The sequence below is a fragment of the Bacillus rossius genome, chromosome 2 (assembly GCF_032445375.1).
Source record: "Bacillus rossius redtenbacheri isolate Brsri chromosome 2, Brsri_v3, whole genome shotgun sequence".
In the NCBI taxonomy this organism is placed as follows: Eukaryota; Metazoa; Arthropoda; class Insecta; order Phasmatodea; family Bacillidae; genus Bacillus; species Bacillus rossius.
In genome coordinates, this window is record NC_086331.1 from 57,380,113 (window position 1) to 57,401,019 (window position 20,907).

The 20,907-nt window shown below is 34.2% G+C and overlaps 1 protein-coding gene across 3 annotated transcripts in view; it reads right to left on the bottom strand.

The window, feature by feature from the left end:
* The window catches only part of LOC134529305 (max-binding protein MNT-like), a 233,690-nt gene that overhangs the window by 105,887 nt on the left and 106,896 nt on the right, over positions 1 to 20,907 (bottom strand). For all 3 annotated transcript variants that reach the window (XM_063363213.1, XM_063363214.1, XM_063363216.1), the window contains exon 2: positions 6,787 to 6,867. In XM_063363213.1, coding sequence (XP_063219283.1) covers positions 6,787 to 6,867 — 81 coding nt within the window. The remainder of the gene's footprint in view (positions 1 to 6,786; positions 6,868 to 20,907) is intronic.

Sequence of the window (20,907 nt, forward strand, 5' to 3'; positions counted from 1 at the left end):
ACAAAATGTTTTGTTAGCAGTAAGCAATCCTACTCCACTTGGACAATCAGCAAGACTCCACACTTTCGACAAAGCTGAGTTGATGAAGATCCAGCAGATCTACTGTCTTTAATCAGCCAAATAATATTTTAGGAAGTTTGTCAATATATGTTACATATAGTTGAGGAAGGGTAAGCAGTCTACATATAATTAATTATAGGTACATATTGTTGGTTTCAATTTTACTTTGAAATTTTGGTTTTCATGCAAGTTAAAGAGTATGCATATGTATTATATGTGTGTATATGTATTGTGCATATTATGTTAATGTGATAATGTATACACAGACTCTCCTTTTGTAATTCCCAAGGTTTCCCCAATTTACAAATTACATCTCACTTTTTGGAAACTAACAAAACATTTGTTAATTGAGTGTGCAGACCTTAGAAAATGTAAGAAAATTACATTTTCAAAAAATTCTAGAAATGTTTACAGGCAAAAACACACTATCCGACAAAGTGCATGCTATTACTAAAGGTGAGGACTACAAAGTTACAAATTTTCAGATTTTTAAAATATGGGATTTTTGAGTAATTTTCAATCAAAAATGGCACTTTTGTCAAATTTTGAAAATTTTAAAGTTAAATTTTAATAATTCCATGCATCATAGAATTAAAAACAATTTTTCCTGTAAAACTACTGTAATAGGTCCACATATTACCAGAATTACTTTTTATGAAAATTGATTATTCCACATAAAAATTTTTTTTTGAAAATTCAAAAAAATTCAAATTTTTTGCCAAATTCTTTAGTTTCCCCCCCTTAAAGATATTGTCGTTGGGCTCATTGGAACTATTCCACTCTGTAGTTCACTATAATAGGTACAAAATAAAAAAAAATCAACAAAATCAGTATAATAGTTTTGAAATGCCGCTCATTTAAAAAACACCCCTTTTTCCACCTTTTTTGATTTCGAACCAACTTCAAAAGGCTATAACATGGGGAAAAAATTTTTTGGGACAAAATCCTTTTGGCATACTTCTTGTCTGCACTGGTTGTAACTGCTGTAATTTTTTAAAGCAAATCCGAGATGGTGACCTGACACGCTCCTGCCTGAATTGAAATGGAATGGCTCTATATGTAACTACCAGTTTCGTGGATATTACAAATTGCGTAGGATTTTATACCGTTGGTTATTCTGCGTTGAAAATTATTATTGTAGTAGTCATAGTAAACACGTTTTCCCGCATATTTCTCAGTGGAAAGTGATGTTACTCTGTTTCAAACTAATACTACCGCGAAACTTTGTGCGATCAAGGCTTTTGTTCTCGTTTTCATAATAATGTCTCGGAAAAGAAGTTACATTGCGGGTAAAGATGACAAAGAAATGCTCGACTATTTTTATTCGCTCGATAGTGATATTTGTGAAAGTGATACAACAAGCGACAACAATACAAGTACTGATGAGGAAGAGCATTTACCATCTACTTCAAACACACCGAGACTTACTCCTGTGGCTGCGAGTAATTATATTCCAGGCGGTGCATCACTTCGTACGAATTCAGGCGATAGTTCAAGTGATTCGTCGGATGAAAATGAACAGACTGACGTAAATAATATAATATGGTGTTCTTGTGAAAACTTTTCACCACCAAAACACAACATACCCCAGTTTTTAGAAAATGCTGGACCAAAACATTTACCCCCTCGAAATTCGAAGCCCATAGCATATTTCCAGCTAATGTTTACTTTTTCCTTACTACAGCTTCTTGTAAAGGAAACCAATAGATATGCTCAGCAGTTTTTATCACAGAACAAGGGTAAATTAGGTACAGGTTCAAGAGCTATTTCTTGGAAAAGAACTTCAGTTGTTGAAATGAAAGCATTTGTAGCATGTATAATAAATATGGGCCTCATAAAAATGCCTACACTTTCCTCATATTGGTCTACTGTTCCATCTCGCAGCATGCCATGGTTTCGAAAAATGTTTTCTCGCAATAGATTTCAACTACTTCTAAAATTTTTCCACCTATCGGATAACAAAAACCTTGGTCTACCAGGCGAATCAAACTATGATCCAGAAGGAAAATTCAAGCCAATTATTGACCACGCAAATAATGTTTTCAAGCACCACTTCACTCCATACCAAATGCTGAGCATTGATGAAAGTTTGGTCGGAACAAAGAGCCATACGTCATTACTTCAATACCTTCCCAACAAACACCACCATAGATGGGGAATAAAATTTTGGATGCTTTGTGATAGTACTCTCAATTACTGCATGGGATTTTATGTATACTGTGGTGCTAAAGATCAATTAGATAAGACTAGCATAAAACTACATGGTCTTGGGTACACTGTGATAATGAAGCTATTATCAGGTGTGAATTTACTACGAAAAGGTTATCACATTTTTGTTGATAATTTTTTTACAAGTGTACCAGTTGCACAGAAACTCTATTCTGAAGGGACTTACCTTACTGGCACTGTTAGGCGGAACAGGAAGCATCTACCAGCCGAATTACACAGGCAAAATAAATTTCAGGTTGGGGAGAAAAGGTATTTCAAAATTAATGAACTGCTGTTATTGGCATATCGCGAAAAGAAATCTCAAACAAAACCAGTAATTTTACTATCAACAAATGGAAAAACAGAAGATGTTCAGTGTACTAAAAAACAGCACGGACTAGAGAGAGTGCGTGAAAAACCAGAAATCATTCACAAATACAATAAATACATGGGTGGTATAGACACAAGTGATATGATGCTGTATTGTTACCTCGACGAAAGAAGGTCATTGAAATACTGGAAAAAAGTATGTTTCAATATATTTGGCCGTATGGTACTCAACAGTTATATTTTGTACAAAATGAATACAGATGGTAACATTCTGACAAGATATGAGTTCGTCTCTGCTGTAGTGGACAGTCTCGGGAAAGAGTGGCTAGAACAGCAACACCAACAACCTGGTGACACTAACGAAAGTGTGGCGTCATCAGGAATTCTGAAACTGCCATTGAAGAAAGAAAAAGAATGTTGTGTTTGCAGTGTATCGAGTAAACGTCAGGGAGGAAAAAGAAAGCGTTCAAGGACAGTTTGTGCAAAATGCCATAAAGGATTGCATGGTGTTTGTTTTAGTAAACACAGCTGCTAGGACCAGTGAATATGTATTTGACTATAGTTGTGATGGATTTATCATTGTTGTTATCATGAACTACCAATTAATTTTATATTTTTAATTGAAAAAAATGTGATAATGCAAAATGCTGATCAAACCAAGACAATATTTTTCTTCTAAAATTTGAAAGTCAGTTTCACCTAAATTTGTATAAAGGCATATACAATAGCAATGCATAATTTTTTTAATTAAATCGTTTACTTTTTAAATATATTAATAACAGACTTATAATTATTAAAAAATTATAAGGATTCAAAATACACTATATAGTTGGAGTTACGCTAAGAAAAGATTTCATTTGTACTGTCACACAGAAAAGCAATGTTGTTTTTTTTTTTTTTTTTTTTTCAAAAAATTATTTTTAGAATAAATATTGGAAAAAATTACATTACTATTATACTATCATATAGAAAAACAATTAAATAATTAAAAAAATTCAAACCAAAGAATATTACTGTCAAAACTTCTCCCTATCCACATTACAATCCATAAAAAAATTTTAATAATTATTTTTTTTAATTTAAAAAACAACAAAAATAAAATAAGATGAAAATTTTTATGTTTAAACATGAGAAGTGACAGAAGAAAACATTTATCTATAAACAGTAAAAATTTCATAGTTATAACAGTAAAGGTTAAAAAGTTATTAAAATTAAACTCTAGAGATGCAATTTAGTTAAAAATTACCTGGCACTATTAGCACTACCATCCTAGCAGAGGCTGGCACTAAGAGGGTTAAAATACACATAAATATTTCTACATTTAAAAAGCAACTATGTAACTCATTTAAGTTCCTTGATGACAGAAAAATTATATATAAACACAATGCACTTCATTTTCAGTTTACACAATAAAACTAAAATTTTTGAACTTTCGTGAAATTGGAATTTTACACTTTTAAAATCAGATGCACTGTAGTATTTTAAATTATAAAAGATCATATTTCTTAATAATTTTATATTTGAATGATTTTGTAGACTTCTATTTGATGAGAGTGCATTATTTTGAAGCTCTTTGCCTATTTCACAATTTTGTTTTATGAAATGACCCAGAACTCATCACGATGAGGTGGCTGCAACTAGAGTCCCTTCCCAACCAACCATCCAATTAGGATGAGATAAATCATTGTTTTTTTTAAAAAGCAAAAACTCAAAATCTGAATAAGATGTCTGTTAAACCTATAACGAATCCCTCAATAAATTTTGATGCCTCTCACTACAGTGAGCTGATAGAGTGGAGATCCAAAATCTGAATTTAAGACACCAGCCTTCACTAAATAACCATAATTTATAAAACCCTAATTGGATGGTTGGTTGGGAAGGGCGTTAGTGGAACTCTAGTTGCAGCCACCTCCTCGTGGTGAGTTCTGGGCCATTTCATTAAACAAAATTGTGAAATAGGCAAAGAGCTGCAAAATGATGCACTCTCATCAAATATCTAAAAAATCATTCAAATTTCAAATAATTAAGAAAGATGGCATTTTATAATTTAAAATACCACAGTGCATCCGTTTTTAAAATGGTAAAATTCCAATTTTTCAAGAATGTTCAAAAATTTTGGTTCCATTGTGTAAACTGAAAATTATGCGCATTGTGTTTATACATCAATTTTCTGTCATCAGGCAAGGCAACTTAAATGAAAGACATAGTTGCTATTTAAATCCAAAAATATTTACCTGTACATTTTTAGTGTAAAGTTACAATTGAATGATTTTGATCTATTTTTCTTTACTTTAGGCTCTTTGTGCTAACTGAAGATCAAATGTATGATTTTTTTATTATTTTCCCATTGAAAAGCATGCAAATATGCAAGTTATGCCCTATTAGAACTCTATACTTGAAAAATTAAATTTTTTGTTCCACCCTTATGGGCACGTGGACCCGGCTAGCGACTCCATCTCTGGGTTATGACGTGGCCAGTGAGAGTGCTAGGCTCGATCTCCCTTATACAGTGTTAAAATCTTACCTACCAACCCACTCTGAGCGGCGGATACACCCTCACACTGCCGAATGATGGTTGTCAGTGGTCACTTTAGGTATCCCACACACCCCGGTACCCTATGCAGGAAGCACACGTGGTCGCACAATCAAGTAGTCAAAGATCTGGTTGGAGGGTTTTATTTTAGTCAAGATGTGCATGAGCAAACACAGTTATGAAAGTAAACTTTAAGTAATAAGCTGCAAAAAGATGCCAACAGCAATTCAACCACTTTAAGGGCAGACCAGGACACAGCATGGCCTGGTCTAGAGATTGTCATGTTGTTAGATTTAAAATGTCCTTCTGGACTTAAATGTTTAATTAAACAGTCTGCTAACCGGGGCAAGCCTCAAAGATAACGAAAAAGGTTTAAAATTCTATTAATGATGGCGGATGCTAAAGAGTAAAAAAAGAACTAAAGGTGAGAGCATAGGCATGGCACAAGTGGTTAAAAGGCTGATTTGAATCCTGGATGAACGAGCTACACTTGCTTGGCATGTGTCTGTTCAAGTGGTGACTACCTGACGAGACCGAACATCTATGACAAATAACACCGATTCAAGTTGATGGACGACCGAGGTACCCAACGAGTAAACTAACGAGTACGAGGAAGCAGACAACTCCGCCTGACTTCTATGGCTTCCGAAATGAACAACTAAGGACAAGGTGTTGCAGTGCGCCAGCAATGAACAATGCTCGCTTGCCCTGTGAGCAGCGAGTGGCAGACATTGGGAACACTCACATTGTAGCTGGTTCGCATCTTCAGTTGAGTAGCTGAGGGCATCCACCTGGAAGGAAGACTATAAGTCCTTGTCAGCTGACGGCATGACCATCAATGTGTTCAACACTTCAGGAGTCTGGGCGAGCGGGCGATAGCAAGTGTTCCTCACTTGATGGAGAAGCCATCCATCCCACCAAGAGCTAGTATGTGGCGACGAAAGAGGCAAGTAGCCACCGCAACAGTAACTGCACGCTTGGCGGCAGTTGCCTTAACACCTAACTTAAAGAATATGGACACTGGTCCTTAATTTAATCCCTGCTTATTTTCATAATGTTTCTAAGCTATTAAGACGAAATTGTAAATTGTTTCTCACAAATATTGATGCAGAGTTTCTAGTGCTTTCCAGTATGTTTTAGTAGTCTATGGGAGTGTTTGATAAGTTGTATTAACTGGAGTAGATACCCAGTAACAAATTAACGCCCACAGTTTGGTCTATTTTAAACCTGTTTTATTTAAGTTCTTTTATATTTAGTATTCATGCAGAATATTTTAATTTTCACAGTCAACCAATAAGTGAAGCACAACATTGTGAAGTTGTCAATCATACATCCATGAGCCATATTCTTCAATGTTTAATCAATGTATCAATCTGTGTTTGGTAGCAGGCAGGGGACTTGGTGAATAAACTAGTACTTATGAGCCTTTGTGTTTTGGCATGTGCACATCCCATATCCTATTACACCTGAGAGTGTAAAACTATTTTTATTTTCTATAATTTTATTAATTAAATGCTAGTCGTACAGTTTGTGTTCCTTCTATTCAAATGGCCTAGAGAAGAAAGGTCTTTATATTTTATTATTTAATAAATATACACACATGTAATCTATCTCTAAACAAAAAACAATAAAAATATTAATTTATCATTACTCACCATGCTCTGGCGACTCCTGGTTACTAAGTACTCCATCTCCAGCACGTTCTTCACTGGAAGTACATTCCAGCAAATGCAATTCTAAAACATACAGAAGATGAGATAATTAGTTGACCATAAACTCTTTTTTCCTACTTTGTCACAGATATTTTAAAGTTTAAATTTTTAATTTAGGAAACAATGTTAAAAAAGAGTAAACTATTAATAGACAATAAAGACTCATGCTCCATTACAGACCTATTAAATTGCACCTAGTATACAAGTTGTTCAAAAAGAATAACCAGTATAGATTATTGTTATATTTTCAGTCCCGGGCGAGCATTCAGTTGCGGCCAAGCGTTCAGCCGTGGCCGAGTATTTATAACCTACAAAAGTGTGCGTGCGAGGTGCTTGGCCTATTTAATCTATTTTGTCTTTTTGTCATCTGTATGATGAACATTCATAATTAATTCATTTTTTAATCAATCACATTTCTTGGGGTTCAATTAACGCCTTAATAATGTTTAATTTTTAACTGTGTCTCGCACCTATCACACTAAAATAATCAAGTCACTGCCAAAGAACTCCAAATCTGATCAGACAGCTATCTATAGTCATTCTGTGACTGTAGACATCAAATTTGATGTATTGAAGATGGAAGATATTTTTAAAATGGTTAGTGAATGGTTAGTGAAAAGGTTGATGAACTTAAGAACTATAAAACTATCCTCAAAACCCTCTTGATAGACTCTCGTTCTGAAACTGCAGATATTAATAATGAACTGCATGAAATCAAACAAAGTTTGTGATCTCAGAGTAGGAATCTCAAAACCTAAAGCCTATTTGTTAAAAATTTGTTGAGCGCCTCGCAAGGTAAGAATGCGCCATGTCATGATGTTGCGACTGCAGATGTTGCTGGTGACAGCACTACTAACCTACATTCGGCTCGCCATGAAAAGAACGCCATCAGCAATGGCATCACCAGACAACACGTCGACCAAGATCTAGATGGATTCATTTTAGTGCAAAATGGACGCAAGTCCAAGCCTAAAGTAAACACTGAAGAAAATTGTTTCTGTTCAGGAACAGGATATTGTTGAATACATCACCAATTAACTTATTTGATCGCAAGTGAATGTAGCGAAGCTCCGGACTAAGTATGATACATACTCTTCCTATCGTGTTGGTCCAGAATAAACAATATCATGTTTAGGCCAAGTGGGTGCCTGATTAGCGCCGATCATGGCAAGCTTTACCCGGAACAAGTGGCTGCCAACGTCTCTACCCAACTGAACTTGAACAATGCAAGCAACAGAAGAGGGACCAGCCTGTCTTCCCAGTCTGCTTCCACTTCTGCCTTACTATCAACACAGGTGCCAGGAGGTGCATCCTAATTTTCTTCTTTCTTAGTACATTCTATCCCTACAGATTATGAATTATTTTTTCAAAATGTCACAGGTCTTAGATTTAAATTAGTAGAATTATTTTATAAATTGCTGAATTCTAATCACAATATTACATGTTTAACAGAAACATGGTTTAACCACCTCAGTGTCAACTCTCATTATTTTACGGACAATTGTCTGATCTTTAGAAATGATAGAGATGCAGTTTTAACGTAGAAATAACCTGGTGGTGGTGGTGTGTTGACTGCAGTTAATAATTAAAATTTCTGTCTGTTCAATTAACTAAAGCTTTTGATTTTCCTGGTATTGAAGCTGTCTGGGTAAAACTCAAATTAACCTCTACTAGAACTGTAATTTTTGGCAATATTTACATTCCCCCGCAAACCACTATAAATACATATCAAGCCTACTTTGATACTCTTGAAGAAAAACTCTCGTCCTATCAAGATGACTTTATTATTCTTGGTGACATCAATGCTCCAGGCGTTGATTGGTGTAATAATCTATCTAACAATAATTCATTTACGCAACCCATCCATAACAAGGTTCAGTTGTTACTTAATATTTCTTTTAATTTGGGTCTATGCCAGTGTAATGTTACACAAGCACCGATAAACCTACTTGACCTTTGTTTTACTAACATATCTCAGTGTAAAGTGGTTCCTGCTGATGAAGCTCTAGTTAAACAAGATACTTATCATCCTGCACTACTAACAACTTTTACACTTGTTAGTGAATCTCCCAACACTGCATCTTATGTGTTCAGGAACTATAAAAATGGTGACTTCCTTGGCTTTTACAATTCTATATAAAACCACGACTGGTCTAAATTTTATGATTCTTCCGATGTTGACTTCTTAGTTGATCAGCTAGCTATGTGTTTGTGTAATAATATCCCTTTTTTCCCAGTAATTTCAAAAAAAAAAAAAAAAAGCTTCCCTTCTGGTTCTCACTTAAATAAAAAAAACATTTCCACAAACTTTATAAAAGAAACAATAATGTGTTTTATTATTCATTTTTTTCCACATAAGCGTGATAAGATTAAATGGACTATATCTATTAACGATAATATCAAGTCTAGCCCAAGGAATTTCGGGCGCTTTGTCAAACTAATGTCACATGGTTTTTACAAACAATCTGCTCTTACAGTTAATGGTACTACCAACAATGATCCTGTTGTGTCAGCTAATTTATTTGCTGAATATTTTGCCAGTGTTTATGGATCTGCAATCATTCTTAATCAAAACCAAACCTTCAATCCTTATTGTGATACTATTTCAGTTCCTACAATCTCTAATAGTCTCATACTGTGGGGAATTAAGTCCCTTTAATCTTTAAAAATCCTTTGAACAAAAAAGTCATTGCTGCTGTAGGCCACGAAATCGCAATACTGTTTGTTTGAAATGGTAACTTGTCCCTGAATTTGGTAATAATTAATACATAAAATAAAAATTGTATTTATTTCCACAAACTTCACTTCACCTTACTTCTTCCTACTAATGCTCACTCTGTCCCTTAAACCTTGACAAGTGTTTATTTTGTGTGACTAAGCTTCAAGGTCAGACAGCAGCCTACTGATGCCCGAGGGGGGAGGGGGGACAATTCCGAGCTGCCTTATGGCAGGAGGTGCCAGTGCAGTGCATACAACACAGGCACAACTACTGTACAGTCCAAGATAAGTGTGTTGTAGGCAACTGACATAAAAAAAAACAGTGTTGCAAATTGCGGGCCTGATGGTATTCCCCACTTTTTATTTAAAGGTTGTTAGTTTTTACTTGTACCTCTTCTTTCACAAATATTTAATGTACGTTTAAAGACTTTCCTAAATTATGGAAAATTGCAAAGGTTATTCCTATTCATAAAAATGGAAGCAAATTAACTCTCTAACTATCGTCCACTATCTCTGCTTAATGGTTTCTCAAAATTTTTTGAAAAAGTCATTTTCAAAATATTAAATTTCTCACTAAAAAATAAACTCTCTCTTAGTCAGCATGGGTTTAGAAATGTTATGTCCACTATACCACCAATCTAATTTCTTTTCTTAATCGTGTCTATTATCAAGTTACAAATATAATTAAATTGGATGCTTGTTTTTTTGACCAAGTTAAAAGCTTTCGATATTGTTAATCATGTAATTAATTTTACTTAACAATTATCTAACATCGGTCTCAGTGACAGTTTTGTAAATTGGTTTGCTAGTTATCTTAATCATAGAAGTTTTTTTTGTCTCCATTAACAATTGCTGCTCTAACAATTTTAATATTAGTTCAGGTGTTCCCGAAGGTGGTACCCTTTCCCCCTTACTTTTCAATGTTTTTATAGATTATATAACCTCTGTTCTCAACCACTCTAATGATGTTTTATTTGCAGATGATCTGATGATTTTTCACCTATTAATACTTTAAATGATTGTATTCTCCTTCAAAGGGACATAAATGCAATTAATTACTGGTGTAAACCTAATTTAGTAACAATATTAATAAAACAAAAATTATTTATTTTACTAGGCAATATAAACCTATACTTCATGATTATAAATTAGATAATATTGTATTACCTAAATCATTTTCTGTAAAAGAAAAGAAGATGCCAAATTGTTTTTTCCCCAATATGTTAATTATTTCTTCTCTAGTTCAAGAAGAACCCTAGCTTTCGTCAAATTTATTACTTATTATGCAACCAATCCTGAATCAATTCTTTCTCTTTATTTCTCACTTATTTGGTCACAACTTGAATATTGTTCTTAATTTGGAATTTTATCAACTCAACTGATTGTGAGAGAATTGAAAGTATACAAACTAAAATAATTAATTTTATGAAGCTTAAAATTTTTCTCCACCCTTCCTACCCTCTCTCTTAGATCGTAGAGCCTACCTTGATGCAATTTTTTCAAGATCTGTTACAACTCCAAAATTATTTCTCAATATATTCTTGATAATACAGAAATTAGAGTTCAATTCCATTGCTGTTTAATGTCCACATTATGTACTTTGCATAATGAGAATGATAACATTTATAGATTTTCTCCCATTTCAATATAGTACTTGAACACTTATCAAGAAAACTTGTTAAGTAAATTACACATCTCGAAAAGTCCTTATAAGAATAATTGTTTACTTTCTTTTCATTGTAATTATTCTTGCAATATTTTTTTAATGATAAATTTATGTTAAATATATTGGTAGATTTTTGTTTTTTTGTTTTGTGTCTCATTTTCTGTTTGTGTTTCCGTGTAATTTTATGTATATACTTTGTGTAAATTATATACAGTGAAACCTCGTTTATTCGTTCCCACATTGTAGAATTTCCCGGTTTTATTGTTCAATGTCCGTGGTCCCGAAAAAATCCCGCAAGAACAATGTTAAAAAAATCCCGTTTCCATCGTTTACGAATATTTTTTAACCCGGTTTAACAGGTTGAACTTTACAGGCTTTTTACCGATTTCACATTCAAATTCCCGAGAAATATTCCAGTTTACGCGTGTCTACACGACACGCAATACCAATATTTACATATGGCGGCCATTACTAAAAGAAAACGAATAAAGTGAGCATGACGCTGTTGCTAACAGGTTCACCAACTTCGATAAAACAACAGACGAAAGCTAACGCTCGCACGATAGTTCTTGCTTTGTGCGATAATCGACACAGCAATATAACCGTGGTCGATATACTGTACATACTAGCCCAACGTAAACACGTTTCTATTTAGCGACAGTGAAATCCTGCGAGAAACATAGACGAAATTGTTCATCCTAGCGTTTCCGTGGCCGGCCGTATATGCGCGAGATTTTCTTTGTTTACGGTAAATTAGCTTTACGCATTTAACTCTAATGCACGTGTGAAATTTGTAAAGGTTCATTGATATGTATCGGCCTACAAAAGAGGTTAAAACCATTAAAGAGCGTTTAGAAATTATAAATGCCGTTGAAAAAAATCCAGGCGAAAAACGGGTTGATTTGGCAAAGCGCTATGGTATTCCTCCATCGACTCTTAATTCTATCTTCGCTAGAAGAAATGAGATTCGGAAACAAGCAAGTCAGTTCGGCCAGTCTTAAAAAAAACGGAAAATGGCAAGACAGTCGAAATACAGTGAGCTTGAGAAAGTTTTGTTTTCTTGGTTCCAGCAAGTTCGGGCATCAAACATCCCAGTGGATGGCACATTTTGTTCATTTAAAAAAATTAAGGAAGTAGTGAAACCCCTTATTTACGTTACCGTTATTTACGTTTTCCCGTTATTTGCACTATATTCTTCAGGACCCGTTTGGTTCCCATTTAATCCAATACAATACTTTCACGCGAATTACGTCTCAAAAATCTAATCCATCCCGCTATTTACATCACGTAACAACGATAGTAGGCCTAAAAACATTGTAAAAAACGTAACTTTTATAGTCGGCAGTGAACATTTTAAATCGCAAAATAAACATATTTTATAAAATGAAAAGTTGCTTTTATTTCTAAACATATAATAATTTTAGCCTAGGCGTGTAAAAGTCAGAGTAATTATAGCAGGAGGCAATCTAAAATGTACTCTGGAAAAACGTAAACTCACGAATGTATAAACGTTCTGTTACTATATTTATGTCACAACTTAGCCGAAATACTGGTACGAGACATAAACCTCACTACATAAAATGAGCGGAGTCTTGGTAACTGTTTTAAACGTATTTTATAATTTCGGAAGTATTGTACAGTTGACGCATATTTTTTAAACTAACCATTTATATCTGGGGATCGTAAATAATTAATTATTGGTATCAAGAAATCAAGGTGAACGTAAACTTGAACACGTCACGGCAGCGAGAAAACTGGTGCATATACCAATAAACTGGTATTAGAACTGGACAAAACTGGTACACGGGAGGCGGAGCTTATATTTTTTTCCACTAAGCTCGCATCTATTGGCTGGCTGCTGAAGGAACGTCACGAGTCTGGGCGGAGCGTTGAGTGAGTTATACTGCGCATGCGCAGCTCAGACAACAGAGAGAGCCAGCCGGCGGCTACGACGGGCCATAACAGCTGATTGAGTACGATGAGCTTTCTCCGCGCACGGCGCGCTATTGACGGTAAATTTCAAATTTGCGGCCCTATTATTTAAAAATTTTTTACTGTGGTGAAATGCGTATGTGTAATGTAGCCCGCATTTGTTATAAACGCTGCAGGATGCGACTGTATTTTAATTAACTTTAACGTATTTCTTACTTTTCCCTTTATTTACACTTTCCCGCTTTTTACACTTTTTTACTTTGTCCCCATGAAAAGTGCAAATAAGGGGTTTCGCTGTATAATTTTCCAATATTGATAGTGTATATACAGTGTGCTGCTGGTGTCAGTTTATGGAAATACCTAACTGATTCACTGAAAGTTTTTGCAATAGTACATACATTGTGCATTTGGTAACTTTAGAGTGTGTTCCCACATTGTAGGATTTCCTGGATTATCCGTTTTTTACTCATGGTCCATTGGAAAACGGATAATCAGGGTTTCACTGTATGTTCATATTTTGTTCTGTTTTGTCTTGTCTATGCAGGTTCGCGCCTTGTGTACGTTGGCCAACTGCGGTTATGCCTACTTGTTGCGGATTGTAGTGCCTGCCAACTCTTAGTGCCAAAGCCATCGGCTGTTGGTGAACATGTGACATTCACAATAAAAAAAAACTTTTTCAGAGCTGCTTGCTCGATAAGCAGCATACAAAACAGTGGCAAAAAATGCTTAAATATTTCCTCGTGTTAAGTTGGATATGACCAATGTGTTAAAATCACCACCCAATATTTATGATTAAATTTAATTAGTAACTACCAAACAATAAATTTCTACTTTGAAACATTTTATGTACTTTTACATGTACATTTCTTTTACCAGCAACCATTCCCGAGTTGTGTTAAAATACAGTGTTCAAGATGCCAGTTAAGACTTATTTCTAATGTTCTACAACACAGTGGCAATACGGTACTCCGAAACCTTCAAGCAAGAAGAAACACAGGTAGTGATTGATCATGGAATGAAATATTTTGTTTACTGATTCATAATTTGATATTTTTGTTAATTGATCCTTATTGCGTATCCAGTTCATATTTATAATTAATATTTTCTAAATCAAATATAGGTTTCTTATGGTACAGTTTTGCATCACAAACACATTTAACTGCTTACTTTACTTTAATGTTTACATAAAATAAAATTGGCTACATTCAATGAAACAATTGCTCCTGGGGCAATGTTTCTTATTGCATATCCAGTTTATATCAAAGATTTATGATGCATATCTTCAAAATTTAAAATATTTTAGTAATTGTACAGTTTCTAATCACAAACACATTCAACTCCTTGCTTAATTTCCATTTTTACATTAAAATACAATTGGATATGTTACTCAGAACAATTGCTCTCAGGAAACATGATATTCAAAAATTGTATACATATTTTCAAAATCAAATATATTTTGGTAATTATTCAACTTTGCATTAAAAACACATTGAATTCCTTTCCTTATTTTAATATTATATCTCAATGTTAACTTATAAATATTATATAGTGCACACACAGTTCTACTCTAACATTGCACTGTTTGATTCTATACTAGGGTAAAAGTATTTTTGTATTTTGAAATTTCAGGTACAGGTTTTAGCTATATTTAATTTCATAGAAAGTGATATGATACATGTTGGGACAGTAATCATGGTCTAGTGGCCAAAGTTTTAAAACCTTTCAATTACAAAACTAAGCAGAAATTATATATTTTTGGTTTTAGAATTTTTTTTATATATATTTCCACAAACACAAAATTTATAATGCCATGGTTGATACCAAGTTATGAGAGCCAAGATACTTCAACTTTTCCTTGTGTTTCTCTTAGATTTGGTATTCTTTCACTTTGCAATACCATTGCTGCCCCTAACTCTTCTATAAAATGGTGGCAACTGTAGGCAAGAGTTATGTGGTTTCCCTGTTAAACTGAAGAAAATGTTATGGCACGTCAGCATTTTAAAACCACAATAAAAGCATTTTAAAACCACAATAAAAGCTTTTATAATAATTAGAAGTATGCACAAGCCAATTTGTTTTCAAATTCCAACCCCATTCTGAAAAACTTGGCGGTTGTGAAGGAACATTAAGAAGCAGGAAATTGTGCAGTTAAGAGACATTAAAACAAGCAAATACCCCCAAATGGTATCATGTAGGAAAGAACAAGCATTTTAAAAAATAATTCCAAGGGAAAATAAAGTATATTTGTCGATGTTATCACAAATCTCTTCTACTCTGCTTCCTAGAGCATGAGGGGAGAAAGCTCAGAGGGCATACCCCCATACCTACAGCATACTTCTTTTGTTTGTTCATTTTATGTAATAAATAATTCAACAAAAGAAATGGAAGGCTGGACATAGACAGTTGTAAGCTTTGTGCATCGCATGCCATGCTTTTGATCTGGGAACCAGAGTGATGCAGACTTGCAATGGTCATGCACTTAGTAAACTTATTTTAATTTCTTTTTCAGATTATTTTTCCTTCCAAAGTTATTTCATTGTAATGAGGGTTAATAGTAGGTAATTATAAGCACTTTTCCATATTTATCTCCCACTTTTAATTCTCTTTACTCCACAGTTTCCCTGGTCTTCATATCCATCCCAATGATTAAGTTTCTTAGAATCAAGACCAAATTTTAAATAATGTGCCCTTGCAGAGTAATTCAGTAACATTAGAAGTGCTAAATAATATTATTTTCCTAATTTTGGTTTTTGTAAAAGCCCTTAACCTCCACAAGTATGCATATGAATTGAAGCTAAGTTACTAAGAAGTATAAAGCACATATACTATTTGTTTCAGACTATCAAAAGTACATTGGGAGATGAACCAGTCAAAAATGTTAATCAAAATAAATAAAAGCAGTCAATGAAACATTATTATTATTTTTAATTTAATTACGCCAGCATGGGAGATAACTTATATACCAACTTTCTTACTAAACTTAAACGGAAAAGTAAAAAGTAGGTTAAAATTTTTTTTCATATAAGACTGTCACCAAGTGAGCTGTCAAATAAATGATGATGTGCAAATATATATCTATAAAATTATCACACAAAAGGCTTAAGTAGACTTAAAGTATTTTTTTCGAGCTTATCAGAATTGAAAAATTAATTTTTTTATGATTTTTATTTTAGTAGCCACTTCAGTTTCTAGTGAGTCAATATCTCAGTTACATTTATTTAAAATATGAGATGCTTCACCACAAGGCACATTAAGGTAACGACTTAATGGGCTATGTTGAAGATAATATGTTTCTTGAAAGAACGTAAATGATCAAAATAAATTTTTTTCAGCATCTACAGCTAACATTATGTTATTTACCTGTGAATATTTATATTTTGGATGTTTTACGTGTCATGTAATAAAAAGCTAACTGGTTAGGTTATATTAAGAATAGGAATATCGTAATTCAGATAGTTGTTTGTATTATATATCTATTTCATTGATTAATTTTTTTATGTTTTATATTATGTAAAGGGTCATTCAATGTAAAATCACCAAGATGTGGTTGCTCTATCATTTGAAAATATTAATATATTTTTTTAATTAAATAAATCTCTATTAATGAATAGCCCTAAAGTATTTTTATTTCATTTTTATCTGCCACCATTTTGAATCGAGGCTCGATTATCTTTGCTACTGCGTGCAAAAACAGGGCCTTTAGCCCAGTAAATAAAGGTTTTTTGTCGCAACTAATTCAGAGAAAGCTGAATTTTTGTCAGATGTTAGATCCTTATAAGACACGTATTTCCTCAAAAGTCCCCGCCTCTCCCCCTTGTGCTTTCCCCCCCACCACTCTCGGAAGTTCTAAAATGTTGACCTTTGTACAGAATCGCTTGTGAATATGTAAATAATTGTGTAAAGTAGTAAATATATAGCTTATTTTGTTCTCAAAAATCTGGTTTTTAATTTTGTTTCTGACAATATTTTCTTTAATTTTGATAGTTAAGGCGTTATAAAATCACAAACATAAAAAAACTGGTTTTTAATGTCAAAATGCGCAGTTCTCGTTCTGGATGTTTTTAAATATTAGAAATACACAAAAAAACTTCAAGTAAATTTTGTAGCACACACTTTCAGCTTTAAAATGATGTATAGTTTATATCGGGGAATTCATTGGTTACTGCTGGGGAGGGGGGGAAGTGAGCGCATGCGTATGGCTAGCGTACACCGACCTACTATGTGCATCCTTTTGTATTCGCAGTCCGTTCGCGTAGCCTTCATAATTATTTGAGGAATAATATATATAGTTTTAAACTGTATTCATTTTTATATAAAATAATTCATAAAACAACTAACATAAATTTTTCTTTTTTGCACTTGATGTTAACAATAATATTTATTAGCAAATACTTAAAGCAATTCTGTGTACATAAATTCTTTACTTAAATACGCATAGCCAGATTTGGTTCGGGGGGAAAGATACCCTTACCCAATTAAGTGCCTCCCATTATCCACCAACCGCCGTGTCCCGGACTGGCTAAAACCGGTAGCTGTCATGATTACGAATAACTTTAAACAAGTTAAAAATGTTTTAAATATTAAATTGTAGTTTAGATGACAGCATCACGGACCGCCCACCCGCCTCTAATATAAAAGTAATGATTCCTTAATTTTTAACAAATTGTCCTTAATCAATACATGTTGACTTTCATCTGCATCAGTCATTGGCATTTACAAACTTTACTATGACACTAGTCGTCTGAAGGAAGTTCAATTTCTTCGTCGAAATTTGGAGAGTTAAGACATGATAATCCATTACAGTTTCCACACATAGCAGAACAGCTTAGATCGGATTTTCTGCATTTGCAATTGTTACCGCATGAAGTATTACAGCTGCAGGAAACAAGACAAAGGTCATCAGGGGCAAAGGCTTTGGTACTGGCAACAGGTTTTAAAACTTTATTTTTCCTGCAATTTTCCTTTACATATTCATGCCTCCAACCCCAATCTGTAGGTGGAAGTTTATTGCCCAACCAATATTGCACCTGGACGTAAACTCGTAACAGATGTTGGTGAGCTGCTTCTGATGTGGGGGGCAATGTTGATAAACCAAAGTTAGATTTTAAAGCAGATTTACTTGTCATGGATGTAGATTTGTAGTAGCGATCTTCATTCAGATTAGAATATCTCCTAAGCCTGTACATTTCAAGTATGAATGTCTCTCCCTTTTCGAGTAATTCATCGCGAGATACATCTTTTTCCAAAAATAACTCTGCTTGACGTTTGGCTTGTGGTGCAACTTTGATCACATCAACCAATTTTGTCTTTCCCAAACCAAAAAATGACGAGGTGGTGTCACAGCCTGTAATTGCATATGCAAATAAAATAAGTTTTCTGATGTTCTTGTGCACATTTACTAGTGTTTGTATGTCATAATAAAGAATGGAAGGATTTTTGCCACAGATTTCTTTTCGAAAGAATACAGAGTTATTTTCAGGCGCAAGTGTTACAGGCAGTACCAGAATATCTGTGTCTGATCCCACAAAAATGACATTGAATTTATTGAGATGTTCAATTCCTGTTTTTACGATGTCTAAGTCAGCATCTCCCTCGGCTATGAATGAACTTATTCCCCTTCTATTTAATGCTTTAGACAGTTTCATAATTAATTTTTGTTGTTATTCGTATTAGACAGAAAAGCAGACCTGCCAACATTCAAATTTAAAAAATCATGAGGTCCTCGATAAAAATTTTCAGGCCCATAAATACAGGTTAGATATAAAAAAAAACAAATGAGAATTTTTAAATTTAAGTGACATACCTGTACATATGTTACATGGTCTCAGCTTTAAAATTTATTTCAACAAATTATAGGTTGCAGATTTAATTTAGTTAAATATAATTTAGCGCTGTTGTGTAGTGATCATGCAGGGCTGCAACTAAAAAAGATGTAAAATAACATTCTGCTCGTGTAACACTATTATCACTGTTCACAGCACTATTATCACTGTTCACAGCAAAATTAATTTTTTTATTGGAAGCAATACACTTCACGTGTTAGTTGTGTTTTTTTGTAGTGACATGTTTCACAATGTCTCCTCTTCCACTATGCAAGATAGAAAAATCAGCACGGCACACGCTACAAAACGCAAAATTGCTTCCTTTACATGACTCGAGTATTGATGGAAACTCGTTACTGTAAGCTTCCGTAAAACTTGTTTTGTAACTTTTACAAACAAAATCTAGGGACCCCGAAAAATCGTGAGGAAACTCTATTTTGGCGTGAGGGCGTGAGATGGACCTTAAAATCGTGAGCCTCACACCAAAATCGTGAGAGTTGGCAGGTCTGGAAAAGCTTCCTTTTTCGTGATACATTTTGTATTTGTCTCAAATTCTATGTTACATTATGAGTTTTTAGCAGATCTTCTTGACTGTTCTTCTCCCTTAGTTGTTGGCTCTGAAGGGTACCCATCAAAAACAACAGTTGAGTTCATTCCATATTTTGTGACGATATATGTGCAGTAATTTTCAATGATTTCTCCAAAAGTCTCTTTAATTGGCCATGTTACACTATAGAGGAGAAAGCCTCCATAAATAACTATACCAGTACCTGTATCTTGTTGGGTTTTAATTTCATAAGTAATGCCCTCAGAAAATACCTTCAGGAATGATGACTTTGCTCCTTTACATAAAAAAAAACATCATCGAATAAGGATGGTGGCCGAGAAGCCAGTTCGTACGGAAGGTAAACTTTTTATCTAGTCGGACCATCACACAAACAGAGTATTCAATTGAATAACTGTTGAGGATTCACAGTCACTCGCTTTGAACGAACAGCCACCGATTTGTGACTAGATTGAGTCAGTACCATATCCTTCCTATGTAATTTCAGTTCTCCGAAAGACTGTCCCTTCATTTTTTTCATAGTTGCCCTGCAGCCCGCCCGCCTCGACCCTAACCACTAAACCACTCTTCACGCTATTGCCGAGATAAGACAAGAACGTGTAGCCTACTCCTGCTCCGTCATCGCGAAGACTTAATAAACGAGACGTAATAAGAATATGCATACATGGTGTGCCTGCCACTTAACCCAGTTCTTGCTGCCAAGGCTCAAACATATTAACCCTAAAAGCCACTTGACACTCATACGTTTTATGGCAAATTTACCATTATCTAAATAATTTCGAAACGGGGTTGCAGTGATCCAGTTCTTGCCTTTGTCAAAGGCGATTCGGGTTCGAAACCAAGCAGGAACTCCCAGGTTTTCGTCAACAGGAATCGAGCCGAGACTATGATGCAGGCCAAAGTGTTTCATCGGAGAAATCTCGTTCCTTCCGCCCGTAATATGTAAACATAAACACCACCGAACAATTATTTTTGATTCAATTTTGTATTGCGAATGAATACATCAATATATTAATAATTCCTACTATTAGATTTGGGTTACTATTTAAATTTTAAAGTTTTAAATCCTTCATGTAACAGAGGAATATTAAAAATAACAATCTTACAATAAGAGTCGATTGTAGGGAAGCTGGGTAGTTAAATGTAGCCGGTCGGAGCGTTCTAGCCATACGCATGCGCTCACTTCCCCCCTCCCCAGCAGTAACCAATGAATTCCCCGATATAAACTATACATCATTTTAAAGCTGAAAGTGTGTGCTACAAAATTTACTTGAAGATTTTTTGTGTATTTCCAATATTTAAAAACATCCAGAACGAGAACTGCGCATTTTAACATTAAAAACCAGTTTTCTTATGTTTGT